The sequence below is a fragment of the Columba livia genome, chromosome 4, assembly GCF_036013475.1.
Source record: "Columba livia isolate bColLiv1 breed racing homer chromosome 4, bColLiv1.pat.W.v2, whole genome shotgun sequence".
NCBI classification, from domain to species: Eukaryota; Metazoa; Chordata; class Aves; order Columbiformes; family Columbidae; genus Columba; species Columba livia.
This window is the reverse complement of record NC_088605.1, coordinates 38,005,913-38,020,780: the sequence shown is the minus strand read 5'-3', so window position 1 is coordinate 38,020,780 and position 14,868 is coordinate 38,005,913. Positions and strand designations below refer to the sequence as shown.

The 14,868-nt window shown below is 34.6% G+C and overlaps 1 protein-coding gene across 1 annotated transcript in view; it reads right to left on the bottom strand.

Moving 5' to 3' along the window:
- Positions 1-783: 783 nt before the first annotated feature.
- GPM6A (glycoprotein M6A) overlaps positions 784-14,868 on the bottom strand; it is a 110,291-nt gene continuing 96,206 nt past the window's right edge. The window contains exons 4-7 of the mRNA XM_065061311.1: positions 12,866-13,019; positions 10,655-10,731; positions 9,320-9,385; positions 784-3,055 (exon numbers count right to left, since the gene is read on the bottom strand). Coding sequence (XP_064917383.1) covers positions 2,903-3,055; positions 9,320-9,385; positions 10,655-10,731; positions 12,866-13,019 — 450 coding nt within the window. The 3' untranslated portion in view covers positions 784-2,902. The remainder of the gene's footprint in view (positions 3,056-9,319; positions 9,386-10,654; positions 10,732-12,865; positions 13,020-14,868) is intronic.

The following is a 14,868-nucleotide window of genomic DNA, read 5'->3' as shown; positions in this document are numbered from 1 at the left end:
TAGCTACCGTGAAACCCAGGTATCAGTATGCTTAGCAACATTCAAACTGATGTCAGACCACCTTCTGTTGAGCTATTCCAAATGACACTGCAGTAATGTGAATCATGCCCAGTTGTTCCCTTGACTAACATGTTAAAAATATAACAATATGACATGCTACCTTGCTCTTGCTAGACTATGAAATTTTGGTTTTAGAAATTATTTTACTCTCTTGTTGTCAGGATATAGCATTTCTGAAACTAAATGCTGATTAAGAGACATATTTGAAATAATCTGCACATGGGCAATGACTGGGAATTTTATTGCAGTGGAACAAACTATCCAAAACTGAGGCAGATTTTCTAAAAATGGGAAGGCTGTACACTGTACTTTTACCAATGTGTGGTTTGTAAAGGTACAGGCCAGAGGGAATTGTGCCATGAAAGGGGATAAGAATATCACTCTTTAGAGTTAGGATTATTTTATCTTAATTATTCATTGCAATGAGATTTTTTTGTCACAGATTTGACAAAGATATATTCTCTAGTTAATGTAAAATCTGCAGATTAATATTTTTAAAATTTTGTTCCTTGTTCTCATACTTTCTGCTGAAGGAACTATCTCCTTGAACATCTAGAAGTAGGTTGTACAAAAATTGTGTAAAAATTGAGAACAGTCCTCCAATAACAAGGACAATAGAAGGAACAAGCTTATTCCATTTCTGATTACAATGATTTCTCCAGTATAGGCAAAAAAAACCCCAAAACAAACGAACAAACAAAAAACCCTACACAACACAAACAATTAATAAGTACACAAAGTACACAAGTGTGTTTATTACATTTTTGCAAGCACTTTGTTCTACATTTCAAAAACGCCACCATCAAGCTGTTGGCACATTTATGTACAAAACAGATTAATTGTAATGCCTGCTACAAAGCATTCTTTGTGAAAATACAAACTCTAATACCAGAGAGGAGCCAAAAGCATTAACATCATTACATGTGTTTAAAAGACATAGTTTTAAAAATCAGCACAAACGTTTTAAGACACAAAACTGAAACACTACAATATAGAATCCAAAAGAGGTTCCTAATACTTTTTGCAGAACTGTAATACCTGTACTGCACATTATCAGAAAACTGCTGATCCTGTAGGACAGCCTAAGCGTTAAAAAAGAAAAGAAAAAAAGAGGAAAAAAAAAAAAAAGGCAAAACCCCAAATCAAAAACACAATCAAAAAACCCCCAAAACAAGCAAAAGAAAAGAAAAAGAAAAAGAAAAAATAAATCAACTAATACTACTTAATGCATTATCATGCCACAAGTAACTATAGGATTACCCTCTACTTACTACAAGAATTGTTAAAAATTACTGATGATGCATGACTAGTAATAGTACAAAGAAGAGTTTTACTCAAGAAGTTTTATTAGAAATGCACTTACACTGAGAGAGAATTCACAATGGTCCAATAAGTGCACAAAACTACCTAGGATTTTTAACACTGACAAAAATGTCTTGTCAGGCTACATCACTTTAAAAGACACTTTACAGCATTCTTGTAGCATTAGAAATAGGCAAAAAAAAAATCCACTAAATTTGGTCCAATAATACTGACTTTTCTTAAATAGGGTTTTTTGTTTTGTTTTTGATACAGGTAATTCTTTCAAATTAGGATGACCTATCTTTCTGATAACATTTTCCTATCAAAATAAAGGTTCAAATATATTACTACACTTTCAAATAATAAGCTCTGTAGTGGTCTTTCACCTTACTTTAACGTAATACAGGTAAACCATTATGTGTAGGAAAGCTAGAAGCCAAGCTACAACATTTATGGAAGTCTCCTTTAATATATCTTTACAGTTCAGACAGGTGCAATCCATTTAAATTTTTAAAGCAGGTAAAAAGACATCTGACTCCTATGGTCACTGTATTTTTGATATATTACTTTCATAAATGTAGCTAAGCAGTAATTTCTTACATTATCACATGAACAGCTTCAATTTAGCATAACCATCTCGGAATTAAAGAGAGATCATTCTGTAAAAAACTATGGTTAACTATCACTTAATTAACAATTGTCTATGTACCATAACTGTTTAACAGGTAGCCGTGGTATTGAATTCCTTCAAAAGGCAAGTGGCCATGCATTGTTAGCACCACGGTCTGCATGCTCACAATACAAACAGGAATTATCACCCATGGAACTTGGAACAAGAGAATATTCTTTAAAAACATCAATAATAATACAATGTTAACAAAGATAAGAAGCACTTTTTTCTTTTTTTTTTCTTTTTTTTCTTTTTTCCTCTTTTTTTTTTATTTTTTTTTTTTACCCACTATTACAAATTTAGAAATTGCACCTTTGATTGTTTAGAACGTTCTTAGGACCTTCATTCAAGTTGATCAGGGTCCATCTGGCAAGTTTTCCAAATATAAAGGAAAGTCATCAGTGTATTTTCTTCATATATTGTACATCATGTACAATGGTCCCTTTGATTTATACCTGTAGTTAAAGTAGTTATTGAACTCAAAACTAAAAAGTATAAAAAGCTACTTTTTTTCAAAAACATATAAGAAACAATGCAAAAGGTGTTATGCATAACACATACAAAGTGATTAAAAAAATCAAACACGTATTTGTATCTGACAATAGTTTAGTATCCTTGATCTAGCAGAACTAATTAGCTTAAAAGGATTCAGAAAAGGCTATTTAGGAGTTCTGTGTTAGAGAATGGTCACACAAAGTAAGAACTAATTAAGAAACCAAGTGCTAGACAACCAAGAATTGTACATGAGTGATATGTAAGTCACCCAAACTATCTTTTGTGAGAAGCACTTTCAATTGTTTTTGAAATGATTGGATGGCCTTTAGTTAAACAACAAAGCATTCACATTAGAAAGTAAGACAAGGTTTTCTTTTATGTGTAAGCATTGAGCCGCTCTTTAGAGCGAGTAGAATGAATATCATGAAGCTCTTGTTCCTCCTTTGATTTAATATCCTCATATTTTTGCATTCTGCAAGCATCTTTCACATAGGCCCAGTTGGCAGACAAGACCATGAGATAATGGACCTGTAAGAGAGATAACATGGAGTTAGGAATCAACAGAGCTAGTCAGAATAGAACAATTTCAAACTTGAAAGCTGTAGGATAGAGATTAGGTTTTTGTCAGAAGGAACTAAGCGTCTTTAAGTCAAGAAGTAGTACAGCAACATGACGTGAAGTTCAAGCTTGAGTTTCTTTAGTCCTCAGATTACCCAGCTCACAGTTGTTACTGTTACTGTGACTAGTAATTGGTAGCAATGGTTATAAAAAAAATAAAAATAAAATTTAGAAGAACTGAAAAAAATCAACAAATCATCCATGCTTTACTATTTCGGTGAGTCTGCAAATCTACATGGAAAAATGCCTTCTAGTTATTTCTTGCAGACTTTTCCCCATCGAATCACTATTTGTTAAAGTAGTTGCTTAAGACAGAAAAGTGCCATAGACACATCTGTAGACTTATGAGTACATATTTAATACAATTACAGCAGGATTAGTGGTTGTTTGGTTGTTTTTTTTTCTTGTTAAAGTTAGCATTAACTTTCAATTTAGCCATGATTTCTTTCTTTCACTTACAACTCCAGCTATTTTGTCAAAACTGGCTGATTTGGGAAAAAATGTCAAAAATTGGAAAATACGTTCAGCTAGGCAAAATAAGACAAAATATAGCTACAAATAAACTCAAGGTCTTAAGAGGGTACACATCTGTCATCATTTAATTTAGCAATTTTATTTCACTGTTATATTAGTTATACCTCAAGTTATTTATGTAATTCTTTAAAATGCAGGGGAAACAAAAAAAAGTAATTTGTATGATTCCAAAAGACAACTTCTGTATACATCCTGAATGGAGCAGAAACAATTTTTATGTCCCATGTAGATTTTTGAATATGTAAAAACACATTTTTTTGAGAAAATGAAATTGTGAGCTTTCCAAGTGTTCCATCCAAAAATAAAATAAAAAATTATCTGAAAAGGCGAAGAAAAAACCCCACAGCCTGTGATTATTATACAATTTATTGGTGAGTATTGGAGATCCAACCTGACTAACTTGCAGCCAACACAAATCACTGAATGAGCTATGATGATATACTACCAAAGAGCTTGGTTTACATAGGTTAGCAAATGGGGAGGACGGAATGTCTATGAATACGTCTCAGGATAAAACATCAGTTAAAGGATATTGGCAATATTGTCACATGAACAAAAGTTTTTTACATGGCTTTAAATAAATTTAATCTGAAAGTCAGTGAAAGGTATCTTACCACTAGAAATGTTACGTCCTGCAAATGTTTTCCACTATAAATACTGGATGTAAAACACCCTAATTTTACCTTTGAGATGAAGCTTAGTAGCTTATAAAAATCACATGGTAAGGCTGCCAGTGACTGAGCTTAACAATCAGTAGATGTCCGGTCTTCTGAATGGTGAAAATGAGTGGTCAAACAAGTAATAAATTCTAACACACCACCAATACAAGGAACGAAGCTGAGGCCTCCTAAGAATTGCTGCCAAAAATACTTCATTCAAAGCTCCTCCTTCAGGGGCAGTCAGGTGCTGTCTGCCTTCAGTGCCTTTTGGAGTTAGTTTTCTCAGTCTTTGCACTTGTGGCCATCTACAGTGTGAAGTCCACCTCAGCTGCCTGGTAGAGCAACAAACTGCTCTCCTGTCCACTTCAGCTTCCCAAGTCTGAGCCTTTCAGGACATTTGCAGATGTTGAAAGCTTTCCTTTTGAAGGCAGACCTCAAATGTCCAACCTTCAATCTGCTGGATCTGCTTGCAAAAGGCTTCTCACTTTCTCTAAACTTGTGTCCCCCTCACTTTAGGATGTGCTCTGTTGGATTTGTATTCGGCCATAAAATAAAAATGTTCAGTAACGGTATTCAACTGGTCTGTTCTAGGACCCTCTGGACATTTATTCCTCCACTAGCAGGCTTGCAAATACTTTCTGATGAGAGGATCTTTTAAATTTGTGTTAATCAACCACCTCAGAGGCCACAGATAACTTCCTGAAATAAAACAAACGTTCCAACTCTCCCTAAGAATTCGAGAAACTAACCTAGGATTCAATTAGTGGAAAATGGAATAGAGTAATCATAAAAACACCCTGAGATTGTGCAAATTCTCCTGTCCACATTGGACTGTTGTAGACACACAAGTATCTTAGACTCATATTAAATGAATTGAACCAATTTAGTAAGTTCTTTCTTTTTTTTTTTTGGAAAGGACAATGCTGGCTTTTTCCAGAATGTTTGGTGGCAACTGTTGCTGACTAGTGCAGGCTAATGTACATTCCTTAACCTGAACAATTAAGATAAAGGAAACCATTTTGAAACTCCTCAAAGGACCAAATATTTTTGGTGTCTTTTTTGTCAAGCTTTTACCCAGTTAATCCCTGTTTGAGAAATACACGTTAATGTGAGGAGCCATAAAACAGGAAGAGGTGTTCAGAGAATCTGTCCTCTAGGAAAAAGACTGCAGGTAGTAGTAGTTCTACTTTAGGAGTTTCCTAACATCTATAGCACAACACTAGCAGCACGACCTATAATGATAGTGCAAGTGCTGGAGATGGTAGCATGCACTGTGTTACTCTGGGGCACTTTCTGATCATAATTTAGCACACAGGAAAAAGAAACACCTTATATCTAACTCAGTTGTTCCGAAAGCATTTACCATGAGTGCTCTCCAGATCCGATATTTCTAGATCAAATGAGAGACACTGATGTTGAATCCCCATTCTGCTGAATTAAATGCCTTAAATTTCCTCAATAGTAAAACTCTTGAGAAAAATCAAAAGAAATAGGCTGGTAATCTTTATAATTTTGTCATCTCAGACAATAATAATTTGCATCCAATGAAAACACCAGCACCGGTCCCTCAAGAGTAAGATTTCAATTACAAAATGCAATCTGAACTTTGAACAGATTGTAGATATGAGAATCCTAGAAGTGGGGCGTTTCTAGGCAGTGTACTCACATCTTTCAGACCCTTTAAAACACATCTGCCAGAAAAACTTGCAGAAATGGGACTGCATAGGCACATTTCTTATCCTCACAAAATATTTGCTAACAGCCCAGTAAGAGACCAATTTAAACTGAATGTCTTGTAGTTTCACTTGGCATTTTTCTTTTACTAAAAAAAATAGAAAAATTATTCTAAAGACACACTTGCCACAGTCTGACCTTCACCCAACTCCTATTTTTTGCCTATTCCTTCCTTAAAAGTTCCAGAACCAAACATCTGGAAAACCTGTTGAAAATTCTTGGAGTTCACATTTATTATAAGTAGGACAACTTTCCCAGAAACAACTACTTTATCTATTATAATTGATATAATCTCAAAAACATATCCATGTTATATAATGACATGTACATTTAACAGTCCCACCACCTTTGGTTTTTTTTGTTTAACACCAAGTTCCTAGATAACATTGTAACGTGAAGGAGGTCATCTCTAAGTGGCTGTTTAATTGCATTTCACACTTCTGTGACCTGAAAAGCCTGAAGCCAGTGGGGCCCTGTCAAGGCTTGTTGAAACTGAAGCAGGGCAGCTTCCACAGTCTGCCTCAGGATGTTTCAATTACAGACATATGCAAGACAACACAAAATTGTTCCATACCTATGATACATTCTTGCTTATATTTCTTCATAAGATTAAATAGTGCTTCAGCCTTTTAAAACTGTGGAATTGCATCTAGGCTAAGAAAGGGATTGGTTTTGCTTTGTTTTTCCTTCCTTTTGGCACATGTTATTATTTCAGCAGGACAGGAGTCTAAATAACATTTTCCTAGCCTTGCATACATCTAAAATCCTGCAGAAGTGCACAATCATACTGGGGGAGAGAGACTAGACCACTTACACATTTAACTTGTTCTTGTTTCAGGAGAACTGATTGCATCTCCATCTTATATGACATAAGACCTGTGGAAGTTCAGGCAGAAGACCACTGCTCATATGGTGACTTTTGAGAAGGGAAACTGTGTATCTCATAATTCAGTTTTGCTGTAGTGGTTTTGGAAAAACATCACAGGCAAGATGCTTACTAACTTTACAATTAACCCTTTGGGATAGCAGAGTTTATATTAAACAACTTTATATCTTCTATCTGACAACACTGACAACAATAAAACTAGTAGGTATTACTTCAATTATCATTTCTGTATCCATGTCTTATCCATTCAGACAAAAAATAACAGGGATGTTCAGAATTATGCATTCAAATGAAGTATGATTCAAAAACCTGGCTATTTTTTCTGTGCCTAAGACTTGCAAAAAGCATCTACAGCATAAGTAATTCTATCAGGTTTTTTCATCTTGTCCTGAAGTCTAAGAATAATGATTTTTTTAAACAAACTATTTTACATTTTCCTTTTCTGCAAAATAAAGCTTTCCCTGACATATACTGTAAAAATATGAGCTTTTCTATACTTTGATCCTAACTCATACATTAATTCTCTTTCCAACCCAAAAGAGCATTCTCCTTGGGAGGCAGTTAGTGAATTGTGAAAAAATTCCAACATTCATATAAAAATCTGAGAGCAAGCGAGAGATTAAAATAGTAGATATGGGAAGATTGTGACTTGTGACTAAATGGTTCTGCAAGTAGTAACTTTTGTGTGCTCGTGGTTTTTGCATTAAATGACTACATTTTGTTTAAATATATCTTTAAAATACATTTTCATTAAAAGTATCCTGGTGACAGATGGTCTTAATATTTACGAACAAGTTGATTTTTTTTTTTTGTGAATTTCATGACAAATATTGACATTAAAAGAGCTAAAGAAATCTGCACATATTAAATAATTTTGCACTTGCGAATGCCTGCAAATACAGAAGTTAGGAGAATATCAATGTCATGACTTAAAATGTCATTTAATAGAGCAGGTTTTACCAATTCAGCTATTCAGCAGTCTCACTGATGATGTACTACTATTACTGGTTGGTAATAAATACAAAATACTACTTCAGTCAGATGGACTATTTTATTTTAATCTGTTAACAATAAATAATTTAAAAGTGCCATAAATTCATAAGTTTTCACTTTTGTAAAGGACCAGTATTTTAAACTAATTTTTCTGTTAAACAGTAGTTTTAAATTGCACAAACACAGAGATCTGCTACTGTCGTGCATATATACAAAGACCAATTTTGTTAAATCATATTTGTGATTATTCTTGCAAAAGCACATATAGGGAGAGGCATTGGTTCTCCAGTGACTTAAATGGCTCTGCACACTTTGTTCCTCACTGTAGCCCATTGCTGATACCTTACCACCTCTCCTAATTGGAGCACAGGATCTAGGGAAAAAGATGTTTTCTTCTTCCTATATAGACATTTAAGACCCAAAATTTATTTTTCCTCCCCTAAATTACTTCTTCCTTGTGAAAACAAACTTCCCTTAAAGAAAGAGAACCTGTTAATATCTGCATGTCTGACCACAAAATTCTGAATTTTCCTTCCTGTCTTGTCCCCAGTCTTTGGGCTACTGTGTCAAGTGTGAAGTTTGAAGCACACTGCTCAACTTGTAAATGTGGTCTGGTATGTCAGTTCTAGAAAATACCACCATCAAAGAGTGGAATGTGCTAGTCTTTATCAGGTACCCAACATATCATAATCATAGGACAAACCCAAACAATTAAAACACACAAATGATATATATACAAAACAATCATGAGCATTTAATAAAACACACTTTAGCAGCATTTGCATGCTACACAATTTACTAGGACTTAAATCTTTAACTTATATTTCTGTTGAAACAGTCAGTGTTACCATGCCTGCTCTGTGTAGTCACAGAATCCAATAAGAAGCACACTTGGGCTTGCTTCAAAAATATGTGAATAAATGTGAGTCATCAAAGTGAATTCCTACTGGATTAGTAGGATTCTTTGATATGGTACTGGGAGCTTTGAAGGTGTTTTTTAAAAATGTCATTGAATGTATCACATATTTAAGCTACATGGCTCAATATACCTATTTAATTTGCTTCCACTGAAGATGTGTTTGTTTTCACTGAAAATCTTTTGATGGCTATTCTGATTCAAAACTCTTATGTGAAATGCAAAATTGCTATCCCAACAAAATAATATTTTATAATTACTACTGAATATACTTCAAAACAATAACGCACTAGAGAACTAATGGTCTCTTGGGTATATCTTTCTAACATTAATGTATATATATTAATAGCATTGAGTGATAGTATGGAAATTAAATAACTGATACTAAATAACAACCAGAATGTATTAGCAATTCGGGTGATGATGGAAGTACAGAGTGTTGGGTAGCTTACCATAGCAATGACTGCTGCTCCAGCTCCAGCAAGTGCCACAATGAAGAGGTGGAATGTCATGTTTAACTGCAAACGGGAACAAAGAAAGGGAGTTTCATGGTCCTAAACTATACAGAAACTGAACAAAAAGTCAGAATAACGTAAATCAAAAAATTACCTTTCTGGTGTCACTTTTCTACAAAAGTAATGATGACTAATACTTTTACCAAAATATTGACATCACCCCATGACATTATGCTTGTTTTGCTATAATACTCACATTAGGGCATAAAGCATCATTATATTTTAAAATATTGTATTTAAATCATAAAATATCAAGAAAACTAATTATTTAAAGACAAACAGTTCAGCACTGGTTTTGGTGTTTTTTGGTTTGTTGGTGGTGGTTTTTTTTTTTTTGGTTTTGTGGTGGTTTTTTTGTTTGGTTGGTTTTTTAATTATGAATCTATCTTACCAGATCTACGAACGTTTGTGGTGGTTTCTCTAGTGGCACAGGCAGTCTAAGAAAACCCCATTTCCCTTCATTAGCTGTAGCTTTCCATCCTCATGTATTGATTTATTTGCTTCCTAAATTTGCCAATAAAATTTGTTCATAGTGATACATGATAAAGTTAACCACCTTCCTCACCCCACCCCAAATCAAATTATTATGTTTGTTTTTAATTTCAATGGTCTATTTTACACAGCATCCACTGAGGGTTAACTGCACAGTAAGGGTATACCTTCACTCTAAGAAGATTTACTCAAACATAGTAAGACCCAGTGAAACATTTAGTAAAGCACCGTCTGTCTTCAGAGTGGTTAGCCTCTTTTTTTTTGTTGTTGGTTTAGATGTAATTTTATTTGTCCTTTCTTCATCCCAGATCATTTAAAAACAAAACCAGAAACCTCAGCTGCACTGACATAAGTGGCCTTTGCCTAGAGGGAAAAACTACAAAGAAAAATGTACTAGGACTTATTATCCTAATACACTGCAAGATTTGGTCAAATCCATTTGAAATTTTTACTTTCCTGTCACAACAGCAATCATAAGATCTTCAAACAGTGATTCTTTCTACAGACCTATTCAGTGTGCAGCAGATGCTTTAGCTTTCTAAAACATCTCAGTAAAAATATACATGAGAGTAGCATTCTTAAAAAAATAAAACACAGGTGTATTTAGAAAACAAAAGGCTGTAGAAATTAAGTACTTGCTGACAGTATGTTCCACTGGGATTTTATTTTATCACCATAGCTAGAATTGGAACATTAAGAGTTAGAAAAACAAACACATCAGTTACTTCCTATTATAACATATATTATGGATTTGCCAAAAATATTATCACACTTATTCACCTCATTAGAGTCACACATCTTGATGAAACTTTCTGATGCGGTGCAAACCTTCTTTTCCTCTCCAATAGTTACGATACCTGGAGAAGAATAAATATGCACAGTATTTTGTATTCCTAATACATAGAAGCTTACTCCATATGAGCCAGAAATGCCAAGAAATTCTCATCTCCTTTGCAGAACCTTTTTTAGCAACAAAATCAGTTTTTGTTGATGATCAGGGGGCTGGAGCACCTCCTGTATCAGGACAGACTGCGAGAGTTGAGGTTGTCCAGCCTGGAGAAGAAGAGGCTGCAAAGAGACCTTATAGAAGGCTTCCAGTACCTAAACGGGGCCTCCAGGAAAGATGGGGAGGGACTCTTTGTCAGGGAGTGTAGTGATAGGAGAGGGATAGAGTTTTAAACGGAAAGAGGGTAGATTCAGATTTGATATTAGCAAGAAATCCCTTACTGTGAGGGTGGTGAGGCACTGGAACAGGCTGCCCAGAGAAGCTCTGGATGCCCCATCCCTGGCAGTGTTCAAGGCAGGTTGGACGGGGCTTTGAGCAACATAGTGTAGCAGAAGACATCTCTACCCATGGGAGGAGGCTTGGAACTAGATGGTCTTTAAGGTCGCTTCCAACCCAAATCATTCTATGATTCTGTGATAATTTCAGACATCATAAAACTAAAACATCATCTATTTAGTAAAAGCCCTAGTAGGAAACACACAAATAATGATTTTTCAGCCATTTTTTTAATATTTTCATTCTAGATTTTAATCAGCCCAATAATCAAAACACAAGAAAATTATTTGCAACCAGTATATAGGCTTGCCATGTTGTTCACAAACGTTCTCTAACCTTATGTTGGAGAAATGTGCTATATACTTTTTTCAGACATGTTCATCTGGTACAATGCTTCTTTCACGAGTTATAAAAAAGCATCACCCAAATGTACACTTTACTGTAATAATAGTTTCTCTGTCAGCAAGAATAACTAGAATCTGCTATATTGTTTCCTTCAGCTAATCTCCAGATACTAAATCAACTTCTATAATTCAGTTATCACTAAAAACAATACTGTTCTTTCCTATTAGTAATCAGCAGATTTTACACTGAATTTACAGGAAACCAGTATATTCACGGAATACACTTTTTATATGTTAGTATCCTATGCACATTTTAAATAAAATAAATAATTAAAAATAGGCATGAACATTAACAAAATGAAAGGTCATAGAATGAAGAATGGATATTCTTGATGAGATCTGTATAAAGAATTGCTTTTTCAACTCACCTGTCATGCTGGGGGGGTGAGGTGCAGAATCAATAAATGAAAAAAATATTTTTTTCCCCTTATGAACTCAATAAGGTGAAATATTTTGTTCCAGGTTGAAGTAAAATTTTCAATATGAACCGAACAGTTTAATTACCAAGCAATACAGCTCTTTTAATATCTCAAAATAGCAACTAAAAGTATACTCTGAATTTATGTTAGGCCAAGGCAACAAAAGAAAAACTCGAGGAACTGCCTGACAAGAGCATGATTTCCCAAAGCTCTATTGGCTGAGAAACCATTGAGGCCAGAACATCTGGATTCCAATAAGTCTTGTGGCAAAAAGGAATTCAATTATCAGCACCAACACAAGAATTCTCGGACTTTTTCATATTCCAAGCCCACTTTTGTCCAAATTTCCTGTTGTCCCAACACACACATATGTGTATATTCCAAATTTATTCTAATCTCCACAGTCTACCCTTTAGCCTTTCCAACAGCCTCTTAGAATGTTACTATTTGTGTTGTCACTTTTCACCAAAATTTTTGCAAGAAATGAATCTCATGCTGTCCCAATTCATCTCTAGACTCTGCAGAGACAAATGATAACCTAGGATCTCACATCTCCAAATCAGTGTCCTACCACATGATGAGAGTCATTCTCCAGATAAATGACTAACTAAGCATTTTAGACAAGTTCCAGAAATTCCAAAAGAAGAGACAAAACAGAAGCCTCAGGCCAAATTTTCAGTATTCTGGGAAGATGGACAATGTTGATTCAATTTTGTCAGAACTGGAAATGCAGTGCGATTCTAATATACTGCCTTGATTAGTGGGTAAAAGGATAGAAAGAGTTGCTTAACAATTATTTCAGAGACACTGAAACAGTTCATTTCAGATATATGAAAGTTTTCTTCATGAAAGCTTGCTTTATATTTAGTGCTCCTCATTCACATACCATACTGGCGAAGATCCAAGCAGAGATTAGCTCCATCCACTATGGTGGCATTTCGGCAAATGGTCCACAAATTGAAGTACATGTAAACGGGCAGAGAAGTGAAAGCTGTAACACCAAGCCAGGCCAACATAAAGATGTATGTCAGCATAATAAACTGCAGTAAAAGAGGGAAAAACAAAACCAGTGGTAAGTGAGACCTTAACTGGTACTCCATAGCAAAAAAGGAATCGCAGAGAAGTAACAAACATATTTCTGACTGGTTTTGCCCATTTCTGTCCTTATTCAAATTACAGTTTGGGTCTGATAGTAAATTCATGATCTAGTCAAAGTGAGTGACAGAGCAATAACACAATGTTTCTGAAGAACGCACAGTTTTGCTTCCATAAGTGCAAGCTTACTCTACATTCCTGTCACTCTTGGGCCTATGATGGTGTAAAGCACCACATATGAAGTAGAGATAGCTGCATGTTTTGTAAAACATACCTCTCACTCTCTCTACCACCACCACTACTCCATAGTTAAGAGATCACGTTTGGTTTTTTTTTCCACTATCAATCAAGATACAGAAAATTAGAATGTATTACTATACACTTTAATTGGTTTTTTTTTGTAAAGTCTGGGTCTTAATAAAAATGAGTAATTATTATGGTTGCCACAGAATCTCACTGGCAAATCCATTTTGCATTGAACCAATGAGACAATGTATTTGTCATATTGTTACTGTGTTTAGACATATTTGAAGTACACGTACAAGCGAATTCATCATTCTAGGGTGCATACCTCTGATAATAAGAAATGCCTTAAATTACATACTTTGCAATGTGTTCTCCAAAGGTTACACATTTTATTTTTGTAGCCATAAGCCTCAAGAGTACAGCAATCTTCTTGTAGGAGGCATTGAACACTACTTGCCTTCAGGGCAGGTAGTTATGCTGGCACACTCAGCTTCTGTAAATACGTGAGCATGCTACGTTACTGCTCTGCCGCTAACCTAAGATGACTGGCAGACACAATCATCAATAAAAAATTACCCTTTCAATTTATGCTGTGGAAAGGATAGGAAGATGCTACATATTTAAATGTGGAAGATAAGTCAGCCTCTAAATGTTGAATCCAAATAGCCCCAAGATTTGATGGCTTCAGAAATGTTGATGAATCTAAACACATTACTGAAACAGAAAATTCTTAGCACACTAACATTTTTGTAGCTCTTTGCCACAGAAAAAAATGCCTCTGAGAGTAAGAATGAAGAGTTCTTCTTGAAAGCTGAATAAGCTGGTCCATGATCTGGATAAAATTAAACTTTAAAGATTAAATAAGAGGAAAACAAGATATTTTCTAGTTCGCTTTTAATGTAAGATCTCTCATATCAGGTGATAAAGGAAAAGAAAATATAAATATGGATTTTATTTATGGAAATCATATTAGGTCAGACTCAAAAGGGTTGTAAATGGTACTAAAAATTGTTAGAGGGGCGGCTTGTCCATGTGGACCTGATCAGGAAAAGCAATCCAGAAAAAAATTCTGAATTTCAGGTGTGGTAGTTTTATAACTTTGAAGATATGGGATGGACATTCTCAAGTAATATTACAGAGACAGAGACCTTAATTTGATTCACTTTATCTCACTTCCAAAGCATATTAAATAAAAGACATTTTAATTCTGAGGAAGTGCATTTACATAGGGATTTAATTAATACAGTTTAAAATTCAATTCAGATTAATTTTCCTGACTGTCCCTAGGTAGATGAACCTTTCAGCACTAGTTTGAAAAGCTGGAGGATTTATATCCCTAAAAATATTTATCAGAAGGTTGCAGAAAAGTAAAAGATAAAGTGGAAGAAAGAATAGACATATTCCCTTCAGTACTTTGGGTACCCTCTTCCTAACTTTTTCTTTATTTAGTACTCAGCACTTCAGCTTTACCTCCCACTTTGTAAGTTAGGAACCATTTTAACTTTTCTCTTAACATCAAACTAGTTTAAAAATGAAATTGATGTGTCT